This window comes from Arachis stenosperma, chromosome 7 (assembly GCF_014773155.1).
Source record: "Arachis stenosperma cultivar V10309 chromosome 7, arast.V10309.gnm1.PFL2, whole genome shotgun sequence".
NCBI classification, from domain to species: domain Eukaryota; kingdom Viridiplantae; phylum Streptophyta; class Magnoliopsida; order Fabales; family Fabaceae; genus Arachis; species Arachis stenosperma.
In genome coordinates, this window is record NC_080383.1 from 68,027,134 (window position 1) to 68,054,861 (window position 27,728).

Genomic DNA, 27,728 nt, shown 5'->3' on the forward strand with positions numbered 1-27,728 from the left:
AGGAATAGAAATATTTCGTGATAGATCGCAAGGTACATTAGGATTGTTACAAAAGGAATATAAAAAAGGTGTTAGAATGGAAGGTTGTTTTTTGGGAATAGTTCCAATTCATAAGGAAGATAAATTTAGTCAAATGCAATGTCCCAATAATAAATCGAAACGAAAAGCAATGGAGTATATTCCTTATACTTTAGTCGTTGGAAGTCTGATATATATTCATACATGCACTAGACCAGATATAAGTGTTCTATTGGAATATTGAGTCGATATCAAAGTAATCTTGGAATAGACTACTAAAAAGTTACAAAAAAACCTTAAGTATTTACAAGACACCAAGGAACACATGCTCACTTACAAAAAATTTGATGGCCTTGAAGTAGTTGGCTACTCAGATTCAGATTTTGCTGGATGCATAGACTCGAGAAAGTCAACTTTTGGTTATGTTTTTATGTTAGCTGGAGGAGCTATTTCATGGAAAAGCACAAAAGAATCTATCATTGCTACTTCTACTATAGAGGCACAATTGGTGACATTCTTTGAGGCCAGAATTCAAGTATTGTGGTTGCGAAATTTTATCTCAAGGCTTCGTATCATTAAAATTATAACAAAGCCACTAAGACTTTATTGCGATTATTCTACAGTTGTTTTTTTTCTAAGAATGACAAGTGATGAGCGAATATTTTATACGCTTTTTTATGTTATTTTCTTAGTATTTTCAGTATGTTTTGTTGAGTTTCATTATGTTTTTATTGCAAAATTCACTTTTTGGATTCTACTTTGAGCTTTTATGTTTTCTTATGTTTTTAGGTGATTTTTACATGAATTTTGCAAGTTCTAGCAAAAGTTCAATTCAGAGGCAAGGAAAGCATAGCAGATGCTGTCAGAATCTGATCTCCATGCATTCAAAAGAGCATTTCTGGAGTTACAGAGGTTTAAAAGACGCGTTCTCAATGACGTTGGAAAGGTAACTTCCATAGCTTTCCAGCAATATATAATGGTCTATACTTTTCTTCTGATAAGACTATCCAAAATGGGCGTTGAACGCCCAAACTACCCCTGTGGGGCGTTCAATGCCCCAAGAGGAGTCAATCAAGCATTCAATACCATCAAGGAGCATAAGGGAGCTTGGATACACCCCTTAATGGGAGTTGGACGCCTAATCCTTCAAGTTAGAAGCCAAGCTCAACCCAAACAGTCACCAAGTGGTCCCAGAAGTGGATTTTCGCATCAGTTTACTTAGTTTACTTCATTTTGTAATTCTTAAGTATTAGTTTAGCATATATAGAAGAAAGATCACCCTTATTTAGGACTTTTGACCTTCAGCTTTACCAATCTTTATCTCTTATTACTTTTGAACTATTATCTGTACAATATGAGCAACTAAACCTCCTAGGTCAAGGTTAGGAGCTCTGCTGATTCCTATGAATTAATACAAGTACTTTTCTATTTCAATCAATGTGTAATTCTATTCTACGATGCATTGTCGTTCTTCATCCTTATGAATCTTGATTTTACATGAGTTCTTACGAGTCCTGACCCGGATAGTATTGAGCTATAACTTGAGGATGCATCACGGGTTCCAATAGAATTATCTGGATTAATTGGTTATGTAACATATAACCCCGTTAGTCAGGGGCAATTGAGGTTCCTGTGGCTCTAAGGGCTAGAACCATAAGTGCAGAAGTCTCTGATCCAGAAGATCCGATCTTGTCTGTGGTGTTTTGAGTAGGATCAACAAAGATATTGACTTGTGCGTGCTTCACCCTTTCTCAGATTTATCTAGTCCGTTCGGATGTTTGGTCTGAACCTGAAGAGATTAATGACCACGACCCATGGCTTAATCACTTACAGCCTTGCCATTGAATGAATTATTTATCATTGAAGTAGAGAGTATGACGTGTTAATTCAGAATAAGAAGCACCGCTGAAGCCTTAACTATAGCTAATTACTGTCTTTGCGTTCGATTGTTATTGCTTGTTTATGCGCCTACAACAAACAACTACTATCTTTCTATTTGCCTGACTAAGATCTACAGGATAACCACAGATTGCGCAATCCGGCAATCCTCATGGGATTCGATCCTCACTCACCTGAGGTATTACTTGGACGACCCAGTGCACTTGTCGGTTCAGTTGTGCGAGTTTAAATTTCGCGCACCAAGTTTTTGGCGCCGTTGTCGGGGATTGTTGTAATTGACAGACAAACTAACGGTTAGCTTGTTCCTTAGATCAGGTACTTTTTACTAGCTTTCTTTAAATTTCTCTTTTTTATTAATTTTTGAAAACTTCAAAAAGAAATATTTTCTATCTTTTATCATCTTTTCCTTTTGTTTGAGTCGTGTGTCAATTTTTAAGTTTGGTGTCTTTTTGGTTTTTGTTCTTTTCTTGAGTCTGTTTGAAAATTGTTCTTACTTTTCTTTCTTGGTGTTCAAATTGTTCTTACTATTTTTCTTGTTTGATTTTAAAATTTTTAAGTTTGGTGACTTTTGGTATTTTTCCTCCAAGTTTTTCGAAAATTTGTGTCTTTGATCTTTAAAATCTTTAAGTTTGGTATCCTTTAGTGTTTGTCCTTCCTAATTTTCAAAAATTTAGTGTCTTTAATTTCAAAACTTTTAAATTTAGTGTCTTGTAGTGTTTTTCCTTCCAAATTTTTCGAAAATTTCTTTTTAATTTAATTTCAAAAATTTTTAGTTTGGTGTCTTGGTTGGTAGTCTTGTTTCTCTTGCTTATGTTTTCTTTAAATATTTATCTCATCTTTTCTTTATTTGATTTTCAAAATTTTGCTATCTTATCTTTCTTTTAAATTCAATTTTCAAAATTTTAGTATCTTGTTAGTTTCTCTTTCTTTTGAATTTTAATTTTTAAAATCTTTAAAACTCTAAAATCTTATCTTATCTTCTCTCTCTCTCTCTCTTTTAACTTTTTCTAAAAAGTTAATTTTCAAAAAATCATTCCTTGATTTCCTCTTTCTAATTTCAAAACTTTTTAAAATCAAATATTTTCTCTTTAAAATTTTTTAAATCTTATCTTATCTTATTTGACTTTTCTCTTTTCAAATTTAATCTTTCAAATCTTTTTATTAACTCTTACTTTTTCAATTTTCAAAACTTTTCAAAATCAAATCTTTTTAGTTAATTATTTGTTTTATCTTATTTCAATTTTAAAAGATTGGTATCTCTTTCATTCTTGTTTCTCTTTTCTCTTTTTCAAAATCTTCTAATCTCTCTTTCTCTCTTCTATTTTAAAAAATCCTTAACTCTTTTCTCTCTCTTCTTTTTCGAAAATCTTCTACTCTTTCTCTCTCTTTAATTTTGAAATTCTTGTTTTCTTCCCTCTCTATTTTTGAAAATTCTTCTTTTTAAATAAAAGACATCTTCTTTTCTTTTCTTTTCTTTTCTTCTTTAACCATCTCTCTAACAAAGGACCTCTATACTCTGACATAAAGAATCCTTTCTTCTTCTCTTCTTGGTTTCTTTCTTCTTGTTTATGAACAAGAGTAGGGATAAAGAACCTCTCTTAGATCCGGATCCTGAACCTAAAAGGACTCTGAGAAGGCGTCTGCAACAAGCTCAGGCTAGCAGATCCGTAAGGAATCTAATAGGAGTCCTAGAACAAGAAGCTGAGGAAATAACAATGGCAGCTAATCTAGACAATGGGGGTGACGCAAGAAAGGTCCTAGGATCTTACACTGCACCCAATTCTGATTTCTATGGATGCAGCATCTCCATTCATGCCATTGGGGCAAACAACTTTGAGTTGAAGTCTCAACTGGTCACTCTAGTACAACAGAACTGCCAGTTTCATAGGCTTCCACAAGAAGTTCCAAACAAGTTCCTATCTGACTTTCTGCAGATATGTGACACTGTCAAGACTAATGGAATAAATCCAAAAATCTACAAGCTCATGCTCTTTCCATTTGCAGTAAGAGACAGAGCAAGGCTATGGCTGGACTCTCAGCCTAAGGAAAGCCTAGATAGTTGGGAGAAAGTGGTAAATGGATTCTTGACCAAGTTCTTTCCACCTTAAAAGCTGAGCAAGCTTAGGGTGGAAGTACAAACCTTCAGACAGAAAGAGGGTGAATTCCTCTATGAAGCTTAGAAAAGATACAAGCAACTGATCAGGAGGTGTCCTCCTGAAATGATCTCAGAATAGACCATGTTGGATATTTTCTATGATAGTCTATCTAAGATGTCCAAGATGACATTGGACCACTCTGCAGGTGGATCACTCTATTTGAAGAAAATGCTTGAAGAGGTACAAGAGCTTCTTGACATGGTTGCTAACAACTATTACATGTACACTTCTGAAAGGAACCCTGTGAACAATGGGGTAACTCAGAAGAGAGGCGTTCTAGAGGTAGATACCTTATATGCCATTTTAGCTCAAAATAAGCTCATGTCCCAGCAAATCAACATGATCTCTCAACACTTGAGTGGGACACAGAGTTCAGAGGCTTACTATCCAGAGACAGCCTATGAGGTGGATATAGGTGATAACGCCTGGACCACGATGGAGGAGGTTAACTATATGGGAAACTCCTCCAGAAACTCCAATAACAATCCCTATTCAAATACTTTCAATCAGGGATGGAGGAACTACCCTAACTTTGGGTGGAGAAATTAGCAGAAGCCTCAACAAGGCTTCAGCAACAATCAAAATGGAATGAACCAGAACTGGTTCAATAATAAACCATTCGAACCCTCTCAGTAGCAGATGAAGACACCTATGCAGAGCCTCTCTGACTTGGCTACTATAATCTCTAACCTTTCTAAGACTACACATAATTTCATGACTGAAACTAGGTCTTCCATTAGGAACCTAGAAATACAAATTGGTCAGCTGAGCAAGAGGATCCCAAAGATTCCTTCAAACACTCTTCCAAGTAACACAGAGGTTAATCCAAAGAAAGAGTGCAAAGCCCTCACTATAAAGGTCATGGCCGAACCCAAGGAAGGGATTGCCATTCATGAGCTCAAGATAATCAGAGCTCATGAGGAGGTTGAGACAGTCACCTTACACGCCCCTCAACTGAGAGAGGAATCTGAAGAATACTCTACTTTAGAAGAGGATGAGGAGTCCAAAGAATTGCAAATTGCTTGGTACTTAGCCATCCTCAGGAAGATGAAAGCCAACTCCTCTCATACAGAGACATTGGAAGAGGAAGATGAGCCTGTGGTGCTAGCCAAGAAGTGTAGTGCCTTGGTCCAAAAGAAGCTTCCTCAGAAGCTGCCAGATCCCAGAAGCTTTCTAATCCCCTGCACTATAGGGACCATCACTTTTGAGAAGGCATTATGTGACATTGGTTCAAGCATCAATCTAATGCCTCTATCTGTGATGAAGAGGGTAAGAATACTGAAAGTGCAAAATGCCAAGATCTTATTGGAGATGGCAGATAAGCCCCTGAAAAGGGCGTATGGAATGGTGGAAAATGTCCTAGTTAAGGTTGAAAACTTTTACATCCCTGCTGATTTCATAATCTTAGATAATGGGGAGGACAGAGATGAATCCATCATCCTTGGAAGGCCTTTCTTAGCCACTGCCAATGCCATAATTAATGTAGAAAGAGGAAATCTAGTCCTTAGACTACAAGAGGATCATATCTTGTTCAAGATCCCTAATCCTCGATCTTCCTCTGACAAAGTTGGTACCATTGTGCAGCACATTGTGTTTCTGCATTCCCTCTAAGTGCAAAGCTTTACAGCACCCCCAGACACTAACTATAAGTTTGGTGTTGGGGAACCATTATCAAGTATAGAGAAGGAAGGTACTAAAAAGAAGGTACCTAAAGGCTGGAAGAACAAGAAGATCCCTACTGAAGTCCTCTCACCTGGCATGAGAGTTGTCTTCACCTAAAGTCTAGTTCTTCCATACACAGTGAGTAGAATCCTGTCTCTAGAGCATGTGGAGCTCATTCTTGAGAGCACATGAAAGAAGTTTACTGTAAGGGGTGAAATTCTGAGCCCCACTTATCTCCATGATGGAGCTGTCTGTCAAACTAATGACGGTAAATGAGTGCTTGTTGGGAGGCAACCTAACCATAATTAGAGTAATAGTATTTTATTTTTTGTTATTTGATTTTGTTTAGTTTATTCTTGTTAGTTTTTCTCTTGCTTTTTGATGTTTATGATCATGTACAACACTTAAAAGAGTGACAGAAGCTTACAAAACTAGAAACAGAACACCCTAGAGTAACCCCCTTGTTGGCGTTGAACATTTGACAAGGAGGGACATGCTTGTTCAATGCCACAAGGGGACAAGGAGCTGGAGTTGAACGTCAGGAAGGGAGCATCCTGGGCATTCAACGCCCCAAAAGGAGAGAAGCCTGGCGTTGAACGCCAGAAAGGCGGTACCCTAGGCGTTCAATGCCCCATAGGGGGCAGGCAGATTGAGTCTGCAACCTTTTCAGCTAAGTGGGTTCCACAGAATCTCCACCTACCCCACCTTCTTCTCTCTCCTACTTTCCCTCTTTCCCACACACACTCTTCCCTATACACCCTCAACCAATCAAATCCACATCACCTTTTCCTCTTCCAATACCCTTCATCACTTCCATTATTTTTCTCTCCCTTATAACCGAACCCTAACCCTCACACCCTTATAAATATCCCTTCATTGCTCTCATCATCTTCACACCTAAACACTCTATTCTTTTTCCCTTATACACTTTAAACACTCTTCACCTTCCTCACTTGCCACTTGGCTGAAGGTTTCTCTTCCTTTCCTCCTCTATAATTCTTCTTTTTTCTACTTCTTTCTTCTCTTTTTACTACTATTTGCTTGAGACGAGCAAAGTTCTTAAGTTTAGTGTTGCAAAAGCTTTGCTTTTTGACTTCTACCACTCATAAGTATAGCACCCAAGGTCGGTGAAGCCTCAAGGAAGAGAGTCCTGCTTCTTCTACTGAACCTTGGAAAATGAAGAGATTTCTCACCAAGGCTCATCAAGACCACTTCTATGATGTGGTGGCAAATAAAAGGGTGATCCCCGAGGTTCCCTTTAGGCTAAAAAAGGATGAGTATCCTGAAATCCAACAAGAAATCTGGAGAAGAGATTGGGAAGTACTAACCAATTCTATCTCGGAGGTTGGAATACTAATGGTGCAAGAATTTTATGCCAATGCTTAGGTCACCAAGAATCATGATACTAGTGTGAACCCACAGCCAAAGAATTGGCACACCATGGTGAAAGAGCAACTCCTGGACTTCAGCCCGGAAAGTATAAGAGTGGCGCTCAAGCTAACACAAATACTAAGAGATCCACACTCTTACATCAAAAGGGTCAACTCTGATCAGAGGTTGGAGCAAGTGTTCACTGACATATGTGTAGAGCGAGCCCAATGGAGGTTAGACACCCAAGGAAAGCCCTACCAACTGAGTAGGCTTGACCTCAAGCCTGTAGCTAGAGGATGGTTGGAGCTTATCCAACACTCCATCATCCCTACAAGTAACCGATCTGAGGTTACTATTGACTGAGCAATAATGATTCATTGCATTATGCTTGCCAATGAGGTGAAGGTATATGAGGTGATACTTCGAGAGCTGTACAAGGTGGCAGAAAAGCCCTCCACCCAAGCAAGGCTGGTGTTTCCACATCTCATATGTCACTTATGCAATTCAGCTGGAATTGTCATAGAAGAAGACATCCCCATTGAGAAGGACAAGCCCATCACAAAATGAAAGATGGAGCATGTTAGAGAGCATGCACACACACCATATCAAGAGCCTGTGTAACCGCCTCCACTAGAGATCCCTGAGATACCTCAAGGGATATATTTTCCTCCGCGAGACTATTGGGATCAACTGCATATCTCAATAGGGGAGCTGAGCTCAAACATAGAGCAGCTGATAGTGGAGCACACTGAGCACGCCACTACCCTCCATGAAATGAGAGAAGATTAGAGAAGGATGATGGAGGAGCAGCAGAGGCAAGGACGTGAGATAGAGGAGATCAAACGCTCCATTGGATTCTCCAGGGGAAGCAGCAGCCACCGCCACTGAGGTTGTTGAGTCCCATTATATCTCTCTATTTTATTTATGTTTTTACTGTACTTTTATTTATTGTCTGTTTTCTTTTTCAAGTTATGATCACAAGTAGTCACTTTCTAGTTTTGTTTTTTGTTTGTGTGATAAGCTGTCTATTGTATCATCACCATGCTTAAAAAGAAAAATTTATTTGAAAAAGAAATAGTGAGATGCAAGAATCAAGAAAAGCTAAACTAAGAGAATCAATAATATCATCTGAATTCTAGTTCTAAAAGAACCCAATACTTCTGAGCCCCAAAAGAAAGTGAGATGCCAAAACTGCTCAGAAGTAAAGAGCTATTAGTCTCGCTCATCGTGTGGAACTAAGCTTCATTGAAAAACTTTAAGACTTATTGTATCTCTCTCTTCTTTTTAGTCCTACTTGTTTTTGGTTACTTGAGGACAAGCAATAGTTTAAGTTTGGTGTTCTGATAAGCGGATATTTTATACGCTTTTTGATGTTATTTTCTTAGTATTTTTAGTATGTTTTGTTGATTTTCATTATGTTTTTATTGCAAAATTCACTTTTTGGATTCTACTTTGAGATTTTATGTTTTCATATGATTTTAGGTAATTTTTGGATAAATTTGGCAAGTTCTAGCAAAAGTCCGATTCATAGGCAAGGAAAGCATAGCAGATGCTGTCAGAATCTGACCTCTGTGCATTCAAATGATTATTTTTGGAGCTACGGAGGTCCAAAAGATGCATTCTTAACGGCGTTGGAAAGCTAGCTTTCAGAGATTCCTAGCAATATATAATAGTCTATACTTTTTTCCAGATGGGACTGTCCAAAATGGGCATTGAACGCCCAAATTACCCCTGTGGAGCGTTAAACGCCCCAAGAGGACTCAATCGAGAATTCAACGCCATCGAGGAGCACAAGGCAGCATGGACACCCCCCTAATGGGCATTCGACGCCCACTCCTTCAAGTTAGAAGCCAAGCTCAGCCCAAACCCTCATCAACTGGGCCCAGAAGTTGATTTTTGCATCAATTTACTTAGTTTACTTCATTTTGTAATTCTGAAGTATTAATTTAGTTTATATAGAAGAAAGATCACCCTTGTTTAGGACTTTTGATCTTCAGCTTCACCAATCTTTATCTTTTATTATGTTCAAACTATTCTCTGTACAGTATAAGCAACTAAACCTCCTAGATTAAGGTTAGGAGTTTTGCTGATTCCTATGAATTAATACAAGTACTTTTCTATTTCAATCAACGTGTGATTCTATTCTATGATGCATTGCCGTTCTTCATCCTTATGAATTTCGATTCTACATGAGTTCTTATGAGTCCTGACCCGGATAATATTGAGCTACAGCTTGAGGATGGATCACGAGTTCCAACAAAAATATCTGGATTAATTGGGTATGTGACATATAATCCTATTAGTTTAGGGCAACTGAGGTTCCTGTGGCTCTAAGGGCTAGAACCATAAGAGCAGCAGTCTCTGATCCGGAAGATCCGAACTTGTCTGTGGTGTTTTGAGTAGGATCAACAAAGAGATTGACTTGCGCATGCTTCACCCTCTCCCAGGTTGATCTAGTCTGTTCGGATGTTTGGTCTGCACCTGAGGAGATTAATGACCACGACCCATGGCTTAATCACTTACTTCCTTGCCATTAAATGAATCATTCATCCTTGAAGTAGAGAGTATGACGTGTTAATTCAGAATAAGAAGCACCTCTGAAGCCTTAACTACAGCTAATTACTTTCTTTGCGTTCGATTGTTATTGCTTGTTTATGCGCCTACAACAAACAACTACTATTCTTCTATTCGCCTGACTAAGATCTACAGGATAACCACAGATTACTCAATCCAGCAATCCTCGTAGGATTCGATCCTCATTCATCTGAGGTATTACTTGGACAACCCGGTGCACTTGCCGGTTCAATTGTGCGGGTTTAAATTTCGCGCGCCAACAAGTACTTTAAAGGTGTAAAACACATGGATTTAAAGTACTTGACAGTTAAAGAAGAAGATCAGAAACAAAAAGTATCTATTGAGCATATTGTTACTGATATGATGATGGCGAATCCATTAACTAAGGGATTACCACCCAAAATATTTTTTGGTCATGCAATACAGACGGGCATAATTGATAAGTCCTTATTACCATAAAAGTATAATATATATACATATGTATGATTATATGTTTTGCTTACTTTGTTATGACACTTGTGAAGTCAATTAAAGTTATGTTTCTACTTACTCATTGATTATCATATTATGGTAATTACACGTAATGTTTGGACTGATAACATATTACTATATAAAAGTTGAGTTGAGTTGATTTTGTGATACATAGAAAGAACCATGTTATTAATAGACATATACCACCATAAACCAATTAATTTAACTCAAGTAAGAATGACGATTTGATTATTTCAACATAAAGTATTACGCTTTATGGTTGTTGAATCTTCAAGTTACACATAGATCAAATGGAAGATTATAAGTTATTTTATTTAAATAATAATATGATCAATGTATAATAAAACTCATTCTAATTATTGTAAAATAAAGATGATGGCTATTACTCAATAAAAGAGTAGAATTAGTGGAATTTTTAAATAATAAAATAAAATATATCCCTTTTCTCTCTTTAGAATAGAAAAATAGAAGTTACAATTTTTTAAAAAAATGTGACAACAAGAGAAGTAGAACATCTTTGAAAAATAATAATTTTTAGTTTTTCTTTATGTCATCAACGAGGAAAAAACAAAGAAAGAAGAAAAAAAGGAAAAAACATCCAGAAATATTGAAAGACTGCACAACGGTTCAGTTGTTTAGAATGCATACTCATAACACAAAGATCACTAAGAATAGTAAAAGCGTGGTGTGCTCATAATTCACAAATATTGAGAAAAAAAGAAGAGAGGAAAAAACATTCAGAAATATTGAAAGACTGTATAATGACTCAGTTGATTAGAATGTATCCTCATAACACAAAGATCACTAATAATAGTGAAAGCATGGTGTGCTCATACTTCACAGGTTCTTAAATTAAAATTAAACTTTAACATTAAAAAATAACCATAAGTTAAGAACATCTCAATATTTACTAACATCGATCTAGGTATGTATTTTATTTATATTTTTATAATGTGATAATTATAAATTTTAAAATTTTTTATTAGTGTTAGAAATAATTTTTGTATTGATAGTAACTACTTAAATTCTAACAGAAAGAACGCATAAAATTATGGAGTTGGAGCACTACAACACCATGAACGGAAGAAATATAAGATTGAAGACACTTAATCGTTTAATCTTAGTCGAGTTGGACAAAACTAGCAAGTTAGGATACAAATAATTTAAAGTTTAATGGTGACAAAAGAAATTTTATATCAATATCAACGTAACAAAAAATTATGAAAAATCATTTAATTATGTTGTAAAACAATGATAATTGTAAATGTCCTGGCTAGCATCCATAATGGAAGATTAGCCATACATAATAGATGTTTTCACTAAATGATAAGTGAGTTAGGTCGATAATATTTTATTATTATTATTTTTTAAAATCTTCATTTGTAAATAAGAATCAAAGATGACGATTTTAAATTAAGGTTTTGAAAATCGAACTGAATCGGTTGGTCTGATCAGTTTAATTGCAAACCGATAATTTTACAGTTTGGTTTAACATAAAAAACTGTTAAAATTAAAACCGTTTTTAAACTGTTGAACCGGTTAAAAATCGGTCAGTTAGATCAAACTGGAATCTGGCCGGTTTTTTTTATTTTACTCAAAAATGCCAAAATGCAACCGTTTAGCATTCAGTAAAACACCCCCACTTCATACTCTTTTTTATACTTTTATAATGTGATAATTATAAATTTTAAAATTTTTTATTAGTGTTAGAAATAATTTTTGTATTGATAGTAAAAACTCAAATTCTAACAGAAAGAACGCATAAAATTATGGAGTTGAAATTTCTGATTAGTGACTTGTTAAGCTGCTATTGTTGTTATGCTGCTGTTTTGTTGTGGCACTGTTGTTGTTATGCTGTTGTTTTGTAATGGTTGTTGCTGAATGCTAAAAATAGAAATTAAATCAAATGCTGGTTGTTGTTGAATGAGTAGGGTAGCTACCTGCCAATGCATATATAAATAAACTGATGAATGATGATGATGGTAGTGGAAGAAAAGTCAAAGTGTATAGGTAGTTGGTGATATGTTATGCTTTCTTATTCAATGACTACTTGTTATGTTGATACCTCAACTTGGAAACAACACTAGATCCCGTTTATGGCTTGCTCAGCAGAAGAATTTGTTGCTAAGAGAGCTCTCTTACAACAAATGAATGCAACGCTGCCTAAGATTAAACCAAAAAGGTCATCTTGCAAGGTTCTGGTTCATGTTCAGTTAGCATAATACCACATAATGATCGACATTTTTTAACTGAACTAGCTCAACATTCTTTTGAATTGATAATTCTTTGTCTCCTGACATTTCTAAATTAGAATCTGAGGTGTTAAGTGATCCTGTTAACCCTCAAAGTCAAAATTTAATATTTAGATATTTCTTTTCACTATTTAACTTTTGAATTTGTATTTTGATAAGATCATATGAATTTGGTTGATGGTTTTTGTGTAATGTTTTAAATTTAGAAGATATTTTAGGATGTTTATTTATAATTTATTTATTATTTTATTTTAAATAGTTTTTTCGGTTGAACCATTGGTTAAACCAATTAGACTAATAAACCAATTAACCAGTGACTAGAACGGTTTGATGACCGGTCCGATTTTCAGAACCTTAGTTTTAATGCATAACAAGCTCATAGGAAGAAGCTATTAACTACAAGCTTTAATATGCTTATAAGTTAGTTTTTGAGCAATATTATAAGTATCATTATAAAGAAAGCTTATGATATAAATACATGTATCCTAAAATTAGTTATTAAAATAAAAATTAGTATAAAATATATGTTAAAATATAAATACACATTAAAAATAAATCAAACAATATATATTTATACACAATATATTAATGGTTAATTTTAATATACAAAGAGTATTTTTATTATAAAATTATCATTATGAATACAATTCTTTTATTTTCATATATAAATTTTCACTTCTATTTTTATTTATTCATCTTAATTTCACAATACATTGTCAATATGAGGATTCTTAAGATAAGAAATTTTAGTGTTAGTTTAGATTGACTTTTTGAATAAAAAAATACCTTTTTTGTTAAAAAAATAAAGCCCTTTTATTAATTTTAATACCTTTGAATACATCTTTTAAGAAAAATAATTTTATTAAAAAAATAAATTATTTAATTTTTCTAAAAACTAATATTACCTTACTTTTAAATAAAGTAGAAGTAAAAAATATTTTTAATATTTAAAAACTCGTTTTAGAAAATCAATCCAAATATAAAATAGTTTTTTTATATTAAAAAAGGTCTTTTAAAAAGGATAAAGAAAATAAGTACTGTTTTTAAAAATTAATTCAAATTGACTCTTAATTATGTCAAATTTTTTTGTTTGGAATTTATACCACTTCATATGCCTAGAAAAAATTATTTCTCATCTATTACAAATGTTGAAATTTACCTTGACCCTATGAGTCTTTATAAAACATAGTCAAATCATAATTAATTAAGTAATTAATTGAATATCGACGAAAATGGTTAAAAAATTTAGCAATCAAAATTTGACAATTTAAATATGATATTTGAACTTAGTGGATTTTTCTGAGTCGGAAAACATAGTTTTCTGCATAAAAACGCGCACTGAAAATTTGACCGGCAATACCGGCTGAGATCTGTCAGGTACTACAGTTGGAAAAATTAATTATGAGTGTGAAAGGTTAAAAAGTTAAATTTTTGTAGTTGAGATGGTAAAAATAACTAAAACGCACATTAAAACTCTAATCTTAAAGGTTTTTGTCCAAAATTGGACCAACGAGTTAAATCGAGTAAACCTGACCTAAGTGGCCCAAGCCCACACTATATAAGAATCCATTTCAGCATAACATAACACATTTTCCACCATTTTAAGAGAAAAATACGTTGAGATTGGGAGAGAAAGAAGAGAGAAACCCTAAACCCCCTTTTGATCCAGAGTTTCGATTGACGTGCCATTTACAACCATGCATAGCTCTTTTCATCCTCTTTGATTCTATTTAGGTATTGTGGTGAATAATTCATTCTTCTCTTCAAATTCGTGTTTTGGTTTGGGTTTTAAAAAAATCTTATGATTTTGGTTGTTTAGGGGTGCTCTAATATGAGCTATTGATGAGTTTCATTAACTATTTCCATAGGTTAAGGTAAGAATCCTCAAATCCTTGTGATTTATGAGATTTTATAAATCCTATATTGATGTATGTATGAACTTGTGTATATTAGAGTATTGGATGCTTTTGAATATGCATTTGGAACTTGGAATTAGCTTGTAGAACTTTTGGGTGAGCCTTGAAGTAGAAAATTTAAGTGTTGGGTGTGAACCGTCATCACTAAAGGTACGGTTTAAGTTTCATTTATGTATCGTATGGTGTAATGAGAATTCCTAGGATAAGATTATTGCTTGAAATTGAATGAGTTTATGCTTGATTTTTGTTAAAATTTCGATGATTAATGAGCTTTATGGTTCGGCCACCAAGAATAGCCCATGATGAAGTTGTTATTGATGAATTTGGGGCTGATATCAAGTATGATTTAATGAAAACTTTGATAAGATTTGGTAGTTGGATGGTTAAAGTGAACTCTGTGAAAAATCGGTAACTGAAAAGGTCGAAAACGAATTTAAAATAAAATATATATTTTGAAAGATCACAAAAAGGGTTTTGGTTTTAAGAATAAGTATTTGTTACCAACACAATATGAAAATGTAATTTGATAAAAGATCGAGGTTAAAAATAGTAATTATATAAGTTTTTGGGGTATTTTGAGTAATAAACAAAAATTTAGGAATAAAACAGATATTTTATAAAAGTTAAGGGTTATTTTTAGAAATATGAAGTTAAATTAATGATTTTATAAAATATTGGTTTAAAAAAGTAAAATATTTAAAAGCTTGGGATTTAAAACGAAATTTCTAAAGTTTAAGAATAAAGCCTTACAAACTGGTTTTTGATATTAGAATAAAAATATTAAATATTACTAATTTTTAATCAATATTATAACTTATACTAATTTAATTGATATATTTTATTAAAGTTATTATTTTTATTAAATAAAAAAAAAGATAAAATAATAAGATTTCCTAAAAGGGTTAGAAATATAGAGTTAAATTGAGAATCTTATGATTCTCCTTTTATAAAATATTTAGGAAAAGGAGAAAAAATAGTGCAAAGATAAGATGTGAAGTTGAAAGAAAGAAAATAAAAGAGAAAAGATAAGTAACAATTGATTTTGTCTACTGCTTGAGGTGTAGTAGAGATATGGTAGTGAGTCCACCTAGAATCGCTTTTTAGTGTAAAGAAAACATACTTCAGTTGGGAGAGTTGTGCCTGTAATGGAAAGGACTTACAGAGGTTACATTTGGCATGCTGTAAGGTGGATTCCTTGCAGAGGTTATGCCACTAGAAAGCCATATCCGACACGGGGTGTTGGATTACGTCAGTAGCGGGTAGAAACCGACGGATGAGCACATCACCTACACTAGGAATAGACATGAATCATATTGTTTGTACATATTTTTTTATAAAATTCATTATCTGTGGTTATGTATTCCTGTGCTTAATTTCTGTGTTCTCTAAATATTGAGTTTGGTTGTGCCATGTTGATTGTTGTTGCTGGCTGAGTATATTATAAAATGAATCTAACTAGCTACCTTAACCCTACTAAGGACTTCCCAATTCTTACCCCTTCTTTTTCCCCTTTAGATGGAGACAGGAGTGATCTTCTATGAGCTTGATTACCCGTATATCTACGTGGACCTGGTGCATTGTAGTTTCTATATAATAGCTGCAGAGCCTCGAGTACGCCCATACATATTACGCGATCATCCTTTTCAGCACCTTATTGATTCCCCGTACTTTGAGCCGGATGCACCGTATGAGTTTCTGCTATTGTGGCTTCATCCGAACGCACACCACCATCTTTTTCTGGATGGATCTGGACATTATGTTCAAGCAGACATAAACATAAACGTAAATCCTATTTCTCCAAAATCAACCTGTAAGAGGGATATACAGGTTAAAATACAAAAACAAAGAACATATACATATATATGATAAGTACAAAATAAAAATCCCAAAAGTAGTTTTTGCTTGCGAAGGGGATCCAGCACGCTTAGCGAGGTGCATCACGTTCTGTATCTGAAAACATAAAATTTCCAAAACGGGTGAGAACCAAAAGGTTCCTAACAGGATAACAGTTCTAAATAGAGACAATGTAAAACTACTCAAACCCACTAGGCAATCCTAAGTTCCAATAACCGAGATCCAAGCCTAGGGTTATACTAATGCAAAACCAGGTAGAATACTCTACATACTTCACTATATTCATGGTCAAAACCTTAATCTCATCCCACACTCCACTCATCCTGTTTCTTTTCAATTCAATACCACAAAATTTTAGTATTGATTTCAGTAATTGTAACTTGTAGATGCAAACACAAATAATAGGGTGCATACACAATCAAGAACAGTTATAACATATACAGCAATAAGCAATTAAGCAGATATATACAAGTAGGCAAACCAAAATAATGCACACTCAAATAATTTCACATAAATCCATATAATGCATGCTTGTTCTACTGGCCATGAGCTCACGTCTCAGTTACATTGTCAGAACCCGATACATCCAGTAGCTAACCTGGACATTGTCTCTCTGTCATTTATCTCCATGAGGATTAACAATAATCTCGAATTCATCAGAAGCCGGTCTGAAAAGTGCAGTGCACACCCTTGCACCTCTTATTGGAGGAAACGCTATTCGAGAATTGCGAGCCCGGCCATCCTTACAACTAAAAAGAGCCACGAAACAAGGAGGATCAACTACCATCCTTGTTTTGGTATAACTCGGCTTAGACCAAGCGGGATTCACCACCGTCCTTGCCAAGAGTAACATAAATCCATATGCAAGCGGATTAAACGACTGACTTTGTCAGAATATGTCTCAGTTTAGTTCACTGTAAAATCTTTACTCAGTAATTACATTAGCCATAAGCCTTCGTTAATAATCATTCACTTTGATTCACAACATCTCCCAAGATATCAATTTAGTCAAATCCATAAGTTCACACTCATTTCCAAACCTAAAAACTAGTTATCGGACCTTAATTGGGGTTATGAAATTTTACAAGCCTGCCGAGAAAGCCAAACAATTAAAAATAGAGTTTTTATTGGGAAAATAAGGCTTGTGCGTACGCATCACCCTCGTGCGTATGCACACACCCGAAAGGTTTCCCATCTTGTGTGTACGCATGACCCCGATGGGTACGCACAACTTGCAAAAACCCTAGGCATGCGTACGGATGCCCCTCATGCGTACACAAAACATTCCCATCCATTCTTTTTCGTGCGTGGGTACCATTGTGTGCGATACCAAAAATTCTAGTTTTCTGCAACATTTTAAATTTCAACTCTAAATCTCACTTTTCAAACATTCATAAGTTCCTCTACAAAATTTCGTTTTCCCTCATCTTTATTTGATTTTAAAGATCTTTCACCTAACTTTAATTTAAGGCTAATTTTATTCAAATCCAAACTCCGTGCACCAAGTTATGGCCCGTCGAAGTTGGTCAAAAATCCATTTTTATCAAATTTTGCACAATTTCTCAATCTCACCAATTTTCAATCCAACTTAATTCCAAACTATACCAAAACCTTTTCTAAGCATTCTCAACATGCATTTACCAATTCTTTACCCCATTTTAACCATTTCAACACCTAATCAACAAATTATCTAGTCAATCATTCATCTCTAACAATTTCATCAATAATCAATAATTCAACAATCTAATCAATCCTAAAAAATCAATTACAACACTTACCACCACTTACCACATGGGGGATTCCTCACCCTATCACAGCCTCTGACCCAATATCCATATCAATCACGTTTATTAACAATCAAACCATAACTTAATATTCAAATTCAATTCACGCATATGCATTTATACTACCCAATAACCATTTTACTCGCAATCCACAAAACAACCAATCCTATCCTAGGGGCAATTTGCCTAGGCATTCACATATTTTTACATAATGCTTACTCGAAAATAAATTCGTAACTCTTAGATGGCGGTTCCTCCAACACTTTGATTTCCTCCGAACCACACCAAGGCTATCCTTGAATCCAATTTCGCACCAAAATGCACTGTGCTAGTTTCACTTCTCTCCAAATTCAATCCAAACAAGCTCTATTTCATCTAATCACATAATTTACATAATTCAACCTATGCTCTTCACATAAAATGAGAAATTGGAGAAATTGAGATTTTTTACCTTGTCTTACATAATTTTGGGTTAAAACTCCATTAAAACTCAAGGTTGAACCTCCCCTACACATAAAAAATTTAAGATTTTCTCAAAACACAAATCAAAGATGTGAAATTGAATATAAGGAAGAACTAGATGAGAAATTTCGAGTTTGTTACCACTTTGTTCAAATAGAAGCGAAGAGAATTCCGAGATAAATGCGTGGCCACAAATGGCTCATCAATCGGAGCTTCGGATTGGAAGTTATGAGCAAAAGAAGGAGATGATGGTGTATTATTTTCCAAGGATTTCTCTTCCTCTCTTCGCTCTTGATGCTGAAGTGTTTTGTTTTGGTTGTAATGGGAAGAGTGGGGCTGATGTGTTGTTGGGTAAGGGGTGTAAGTGAGTGGGCCTTAGGCCTATATGAGGCCCAGTTCACTCGTTTTAGTCTGTTTGGTCCAGCTGTGGGACAAAACCTTTTAGATTAGTATTTTATTTCGCATCTTAATTATTTTTAGCTCTCCCAATCATGAATTTTAAGTTCTTAACCTTCTTCACTTATAATTAATTTATTAATTATAATTTAACTGGATTTTACAATGCCAAAAACTTGATGAGCAAAAATTGAAACCTCACGGATACTGGAAAATGCACCAGATCGTTCAAGTAATACCACGGTGAGTGGATATCATTCCACGAGGATTAACAGATTAAGACAAACAATATCTAATTAAATATCTAATTAGATCGATCAAACTTTAGATTTTAGATTATGGATCTTGTAGAAAAGAAGAAGCAGAAGAAGAGAATCGGGAGAATGGTTGAAGTTGAGAGAAATTAATAGATGAGAATGTTGAAGGCTTCGGAGATGTTTGATTCTTGAAAGAACAATGCTTATGCTTTCTTATTTAATTCACGCAAAAATATTTTTACAGTAAATCATTTATAACTAAACCCCAATCTCTTAGTAATTTAATTTCTCTAAACTCAATTAACCGCCAATCTCTTGTTCAATTAATCGAGAGAAGAGGTGAAGAACAATTTATATTTTAAGCCGCACAACCTTCAAGAACTATCACTAGCCGAATTATATATCAAATATTCAAACTAGATCTAGATAAGTGAAGATTATGAAATGAGGTTTAAGCTAATTTTGAAATTAATTTTACCAAATATAAAATTAGAATCCAAGACAGAGATAGAATATTTCCCAATAGTTTTAACCCTTATTGATGAAGAACAAAATTCAATCTTGAAAATATAAAAAAGCATGAATTGAAATAAAGAAAAAACTTATATTATTAATCCTAAAAACCAAACAGAGCTCCTAACCTTTAACAGAAGAGGTTTAATGACTCATGAAAGAAACTAATCCTAATGATAAGAGAGGTGTCCAATGGATGGGTGATACCCTCTTTGTGAACAAGGTTCCCTAATTTATAACCTAAGTTCTAGAATTTAAACTAACAAGATTCACTTATTTATAACCTAAGTTCTAGAATTTAAACTCAAAACTAACCCTAATCATATCTTTATCTTTCGAAAAGATAAGATAGCTAACTATCTCTTTGAAATTCAAATAAAAACAATAATTCAAATCTAATCTAAAAAGAATCCTAACAAGCAAATTTTTTATATTTCTAGAAGAAATTAATGATAACTAATCTTCTTAAATCTTGAATCTTGAATCTTCAGATTTGATTTTAGGCTTCTAATGATTTGATAACTGAACTTGGACCTTGTCAGGGGTTGAAGTATTGAATCCTAGGAGTTGAGGAGTGTTGCACACTGAACTTGAGGTGTTCAACTTTGGACATAAGGCCAATTACACCTTCCAAGGACAATTGCATGCCAGGCTTGCATCCTTAATGTGGACATAGGTCCAATTTGCACCTCCAGAAAATGTTGGATGCTAGGCTTGTGTGAGGCAGGTCGGGCTTGTGTATTGAAAATAGAGGAGGGACGCCAGGTTGGCTTGAACTAAAAGGGAGACGCCCGGGCTTGTGCTGGATGCAAGGAAGGGACGCCGGGCTTGCTTACATGGCCGTCAAGGGTGTGTGTTCTTGGAGAGGAGGTGCCGGGCGTCCTTGCTTGAAGGCTGAGAATTCGGTTTGTTGCCTTTCTGGGCCCAATTAGGTCATATTTGAACTAGTTTTGTATTTTTTTGCTAAAAAGATTTTAATCCTTGATTATTTTGAGTAAAAAAATACCAGAAGGTACAATAATATACTAACACAACTCCACATATTTGATTAGTTATGAAAATCCACTAGAAAACATAAAAAATTTAATTAAAAATCTAAATAAACCTAAGAAAACAAATAAAAAAGAACCCTAAAAACTATTTAAGATGATGTGTCATCAATCACTTGTGTCTATACCTGTTCTACCTACGTAAATATAAAAATACACCATATATATAAACCAAATTATAAAATACTAAGCAATAATAATGCATCTACCAACTAATAAAACTAAATAGTCTACTAGATAGTCAACCACTAAAATATATTACCTACACTAGTCCCTGGATTCTCTACCGGCATCCTCATGCTCATCCTCATTATCACCATCTAGGGGTCTGCTAGATAGTCATCAGTCTCGTGATCAACTTCCTTAGTGCTTTTCTCAATTAAACTCATTGGAATATGATGTGGGTTCCTACTGTTTACAACCCCTCGACACCCCGTCACTTTTACTCGAGTCAACATATAGTCTTCCTCTAGAATTTTCTAAGCCTGTCAGTTGCATGCCATTCAATACATTCAAATGATATCAACAACATTGTAGCACTCCACACAACTGAATGCAAATGAATGTCTTCAAAAATCACATCTATACAAGTTTACTAGGCATGCTGATCCTCAACTAAATTCTTTAATTCCGGCAAAGTTTTGGAGAACGACAGAAATTTCTAATGCACTGTTGCTCCGGACTTGTCTCTAAACAAGATTGTCTCAAACAATAACATGATGTCACTTCACGTATCTCTGAATGCCAATTTTATCGGTCAAAACTAAATGAGCTTTCAGATTCTGAAGCCACGTTAACTTTATGTAGCTTCCTCTATAATCTGCCTTTTTAGGTGTAGTCCCAAATTGGTGTAAGCATTCAGCCTCTAAGGTATCGTAACTACTCATGGTCACTCCTGTCACTAGAAGATCATTTATCGGAAGACCAAGAATTATAGCCACATCTTCTAATGTCACAGCATATTCACCAACTAGAAGGTGAAACGTATGTGTGTCCAGGTCTTATCTCTCAATTAGAGTGTTTACCATTACTGACTGACATTGGATTACTCCAATCTGAAAAATATGATAAAAACCAATCTCCCATAAATACTCTTCCATAAAAAGATTGTACGAATTTAGTGATAGTAGGTGGTAACACGTCAACATCCGTAAACCTTATAAAACGTAACTAATCAATATATCAAATAAAATCATCTATAAACACTGAATAATTAAAATTTCCATTAATCAATTTATATTAAATTATTTTATTACAATCTATATATATATCCTTAAAACAGAATTATTTATTATCATTAACATAATTTAATTATAGTTAAAATTAGTATAATTTTAATAACACTAATATTATTATTAAAATAACGAAGATATATCCCAATACTTTTATTCCATTCACATCTATTCACACATACAAAGACTCATAGTATTATTGTTATAATAATAATTAATGACTTAAATAATTAATTTTATCTCCAAAAATTTTAAAAAGTTTCTAATTTTCATTAATACTAGTATTATAATGATAATAACAATTAATTTATTAAATCAACACTAAATTTAGTGTTAATAAATTAGTTAATTATAATTAATTTATTAACACTAACATTCATTAACAGTACGGCTAATTGGTTATTTACTTAACTAGTTATATTATTATATCCATAAATTTAAAAACTTAATTATAATAACCGGCATTAATTATATAATATAACAACAATTAATTAATTAATTAAATTTAAAAATATCTCATTTTTATTAACACATAACTAATATAATTATAATAACAATTAACTAACGTACCAGTTACTCAAAATATGCTAATTTATTTCAGAAAAATCTCATAATTATATTTAGTTTCTAACAATAATTAATACAATTTAAATATATCTAAACTAATATTCTAATAATTATTATTAAATATACTAAATATATATTTTCTAATATTTAAATCTATGTCAACAACAATATTAACTAAGTTTAGATACCAAAAAAAATATTATCAAAAAATATTAACTACGTTCACGCAACAATATATTTTCTAATATCTAAATCTATGTTAACAATATCTAAATCTATAACATTATTACTATTAATTTCTATTAAATCGTAAAATTAAAAAATAATTACTTAGGTAATTAAGATTATTGAAATAATTAACAATATGAAATCAAGACGATCAATATTTTTTATTTTGTGTCTCTTTGACATTGTGTTTTTTTTTTTTTTTTTTTTTCACGGACTGGAGCTTCACCAGGAAGGAGTTAATGGAGGAAAAGAGAGAGATTTTTGGTAGCTTGGTGAGTTATATGCGCAATAGGTAGCGTTGGTCCGATTTATGTACCCTAATTAGATTATCTAATATTTTTTTTCCACAAAATAGATAGTCTGATTTATTTGTGTTATCGACTTATCGCTGCTCCACAACAACGTTAAATACGCAGCACTCTAATAACGCTGCATTACACTTTTCCCGTCTCCGTTACAAAATTAGAAAATGAGCAAACGCAACCTAAGTGGGAATTTTGTTTTTTTAAGGTAGTGGGAAATGGGCTTTTGCCAAAAACATTGTGGAAAAAAGCCCCCAAAGCAGCAAAAGAGGGGGGAAGGAAAAAAAAAAAAAATAGAAGAAGAAAAGGTCAGAGACAGCACGTGCAGTACACATGGTACCACTAAACTTGGTTTCACAGGTAAACACTGAACACAACAATTGCGACACTTCCAAAGCCTCCAACTCCTTTCAGCGTCTACTCCTTGCAACTCAGCTTCGTTCTCATCGACCCCAACCACCCCTTTCTCTCTTACTTAACCCACATTGCTGCTTCAAAGTTTTCATCTTTATCCCACATTGGCGTTTCTACTTCCCAAAAGGTAATGCTAACACTCCATCTTCTCTCTCTGGTTTGTCTCATCTAAGTTGTTGAATTACTGGTTTTTCACGTGAAAAGTTTATGTGGGGGTTTAGTGGAAATGAAGATTTTTTTTCATTCCTGTGGGATTCATGACACCGTTGATGGATTTATCTTTCGTTAAAGAATATGGGCTGAAATTTTGGTTTTTATTTTATTTTATATCACGGATTCATGTGCATTTTGCCGTATTCTGTATTCAGTTAAGCTTTGTTTGTATGCGAAGATCCCAGAAACAATTTATGTTACTGATTGATGAAAACTAAGTTTTCTTTTTGCAGTTCTCATACCTGTGTAAAAAGATACATAGATTGCTAGTTTTATGAGAGTGCTAAAAGGGTTTTAGCTTTCATTAGATAGATGTTTGAAATAAAATCGCAAGTTGATTGTAATTAAAGATACTCTGCTATCGTTTTTCTTGGTTTTGACCCTGAGATACTATCCGAGCTTAATATTGCCCCATTGAGGAAGCTGGTTTCTCAAGATTTAGAATGTTTTGTTGCATCGGTTCAAGCTTTTTTGGTTAATAGCAATTTTTAAAGTGAGGTTTGTAAAATTCCAAAAGGTAATGGTGAACTATTGAATCAGGGCATTTGGTTTGTGATTTCATTTTCTATTTTTGGGAAAAGAGAAGACGAGAAAAACAATAAAATCCTGATTTATCTTTTTTTTTTCCTGTAAAATTCTGAAAACAGAAAATGAAAATGCAAACCAAAGGCACCAAATTTTGCATGTTCATTTTTTGTGACCTCTAGAATCTGGACAGATTTAAGTCATTTAACCATCCATGTAAGCAATAAATGATTTATTTTAAATAGTGTTTTGCCCCCCTGTATTGATGCAAATTCCCTGTTATATATAGGATCTCTTTTGCCATACTGCACTCATTGAAAATGGCAACAACACCGTTTTCTGGCCTGCAAACGGCAATGTCAAGGTCATGTATTCCTTCATCACAAAGGTCAAGCAATATGGCTATTTCTGGAAAGTCCATGGTGGGATCATGGAACAAACTTGCAAGTGTGTGTCATGTTTCATCTGTGCAACCTTTCCAGTGGGTTTTTACATCATCTACCATAAAATTTGAAAGAATTGTTACAAAGGCAATGTCTGATTCTAGTCAAAAGAGTTCGGTTTCAGGATTACCAATTGACTTGAAAGGTTATTGTTCTGTTTTATCTGAATTTCCTTGCAAATATTTCACCAACTTTTTTTTTTTTTTTACAAAATGATGTTTTTATGAATATTTAGTGTTATCATAAATTTTCTGTCAAAGAACAGTTTATGCTCTACCTACTAAAGCATTCTATGTAGGTAAAAGGGCTTTTATTGCCGGTGTGGCTGATGACAACGGATATGGATGGGCAATTGCAAAATCTCTCGCTGCAGCAGGAGCTCAAATTTTAGTCGGCACATGGGTACCTGTAAGTATTTATTTCTTTTGGATAAAAATAGGTAACTATTGGTCAGCATGACAATTGACTACTGTCTGCAGGCTTTTGGATCTGCACATAAATTTCCAGTTCTTTTGTAGTGAAAACACCTATTAACTGTGAACCTTTTCTGCAGGCTTTGAATATTTTTGAGTCAAGCTTGCGACGTGGAAAATTTGATGAGTCACGCGTGTATGATGTTAAACGTTGCTATTATTTCTTTTGTTTGTTCGACTATGTATTATGTCTGATGAGGAATCCTGTTTTACAGGTTACCAGATGGTTCATTGATGGAGATCACTAAAGTTTATCCTTTGGATGCCGTCTTTGACAATCCTGAGGATGTACCAGAAGATGTAAATAAGAGTTCCCTGCTTTTTACAAAGATGCGAACTGCATGCAAGTGATCATTTACATCATTATAATGATTTATTTATTTTTTGAAAATTGTGTAGATAAAAACAAACAAGCGATATGCTGGATCCAGTAAATGGACAGTTCAGGTATATATGCACTTTTTGTTTTGCATGGTTAAAACCTGAAGTGATATCATCTTAGTCACCTATATTTCTTTTTTTTTTTTTGCGGATGCATCTCGGACTAGCCCTATTACATCTCTTATTCGTTGTGATATTTTTCAGGAAGTTGCTGAATCTGTTAAAGAAGACTTCGGCACCATAGACATCCTTGTCCATTCACTTGCAAATGGACCTGAGGTATTGTAAATTTAGTGATAAGCAATCGAGTTTTTTATGTGGTTATGATCTGGCTTTAATAAGTGGTCAACCCTGTTATAGGTAACTAAACCACTGTTGGAGACATCGCGGAACGGGTATCTTGCTGCTTTATCCGCATCTAGTTACTCCTATGTTTCTTTACTCAAGCATTTTCTTCCAATCATGAACCCAGGCACGAACCTTATCTAAGATGGCTTCCACTAAATCACACCTTTGATTGGTTTGTCATTGTATCTTACCTTTCTATTTCTGTTTAGGTGGATCTTCAATTTCTCTGACATACATCGCTTCTGAGAGGATCATTCCAGGGTATGTTGATTATGCTTTCTAAGGCCTGTACCATTCTAAAGTTTCGTATAAATAGACTGACTTTACTGTACAAAAATTATAAACAGGTATGGTGGTGGTATGAGTTCTGCTAAAGCTGCACTAGAAAGTGACACTCGAGTAAACTTTTAACTTTTCTCCAAACTCTACCATATCACGGGCCGACTTTGATGCATGCCATTCTTGGTTTTTAGTTTCTCTCCACTGATGGATGCCTAAAATTGTCATATTTTATACTTTTCCAGGTGCTCGCTTTTGAAGCTGGGAGAAAGCGCAAGATTAGAGTCAATACTATTTCTGCTGGTATAATGGATTCTTGATTTGTCTTTCTATCTAAATTAGTCAGTAGTTAATAAATTGATTAAAGGTCCTCCTTAAGTATAATTTCTTGGCGTGGAAAACTCTGCTTTTCTGATGTAATTTATTTTTTGAAATCTTTTGCTTTATGTCTTTCGCAATTTCCTTTTTCTGATTCACATATTGACACAATGATGCTGCCTCTAGGTCCGCTGAGAAGCCGTGCTGCAAAAGCAATTGGATTCATCGATATGATGATTGATTATTCAATCGCCAATGCACCTCTACAGAAAGAACTATCAGCAGGTAATATTTCTATCAGAATCCTTCCTTGTCATATATCTTGCCGATTTTTTTCCCACCTTCAATGTGATTATTTGCTCATCTGACTTAAAACTCCATGTCACAGACGAGGTTGGTAACTCGGCAGCCTTCTTAGCGTCACCATTGGCATCTGCGATAACTGGTACTGTTCTATATGTTGACAACGGTCTCAATGCTATGGGTGTTGGAGTTGACAGTCCAGTATTTAAAGACCTTGACATTCCCAAGGACCAGCATTAGGTCATCGCTGCCACATAAAAAACGAGCGTCGCTTGAATTAGCATAGCAATGATGTTAGTTTGGTTTTATTGTTGCCATTCCCAAAATGCAGCGTCAACCTTGAGAATTTGATTTGCCTTTTGTAGGCTATTTTTCATAGGCTTTTTTGCTTTGTGACTTTAGTCCTTGTTATCTACAATGCTCGGAAGTGCAGGTCATATGAGGATGGTGGAAAGAATGTTGACATTGATTAATGATCTTACTGGAACCTATCCTGGGAAATACAAATAAATTACTATGTTTAGCAATTTATCTGATATTTATGAAAAATTCAACATTTGTTTCTTATAGAAGTATACAAGGGAAAAACTTCGATGAAGTTGTTTAGGTTCGTTCTATCCATGATGCAAATCAAGTAATGACATGTAGACGTTTTTTTCTTGATACAAATGTAAGTTTTTAATTTCAAAATACTCTCATATCTACGATGAAACCCACTCGTCAACCTTGATTTGATCATTAGTTGAAATGGATTTAAAACACTTGACACAAGTTTAGTCCCTGACTCCCTGTATAGGTTCCGCCCGTGTGCCGATCAAACAAGTATGCATATAGAGATGTTAGAGAACTTTAGAATTTTACTATTTTTGTCATTACTTTTAGCATTAATTCAATTCTTTTAATCTATTAATCCAACATATTTTAAACCACAATTTTAAACATTAATAGTTAATTGTTGGTTAAAAATAATAAATTTTAATTGTCTTCTATTATTTTTCTTTTATTTTATATATATATATATATATATACACACACACACACACACAC

General features: G+C 34.1%; 2 protein-coding genes across 2 annotated transcripts; both read left to right on the forward strand.

Moving 5' to 3' along the window:
- Positions 1-4,712: 4,712 nt before the first annotated feature.
- Positions 4,713-5,684, forward strand: LOC130939888 (uncharacterized). The gene has a single exon (XM_057867956.1). It carries the CDS (start codon positions 4,713-4,715, stop codon positions 5,682-5,684), a length of 972 nt encoding a protein of 323 aa, XP_057723939.1.
- Positions 5,685-23,339: 17,655 nt separating this feature from the next.
- On the forward strand, positions 23,340-27,244 carry LOC130940250 (enoyl-[acyl-carrier-protein] reductase [NADH], chloroplastic). Its single transcript, XM_057868346.1, has 13 exons — positions 23,340-23,525; positions 24,426-24,724; positions 24,878-24,987; positions 25,133-25,188; positions 25,268-25,352; positions 25,452-25,499; positions 25,638-25,712; positions 25,794-25,905; positions 25,991-26,042; positions 26,129-26,180; positions 26,306-26,363; positions 26,565-26,663; positions 26,767-27,244. Exons 2-13 carry the CDS (start codon positions 24,457-24,459, stop codon positions 26,919-26,921), a joined length of 1,170 nt encoding a protein of 389 aa, XP_057724329.1. The 5' UTR covers positions 23,340-23,525; positions 24,426-24,456; the 3' UTR covers positions 26,922-27,244.
- The last annotated feature ends 484 nt before the right edge of the window (positions 27,245-27,728 follow it).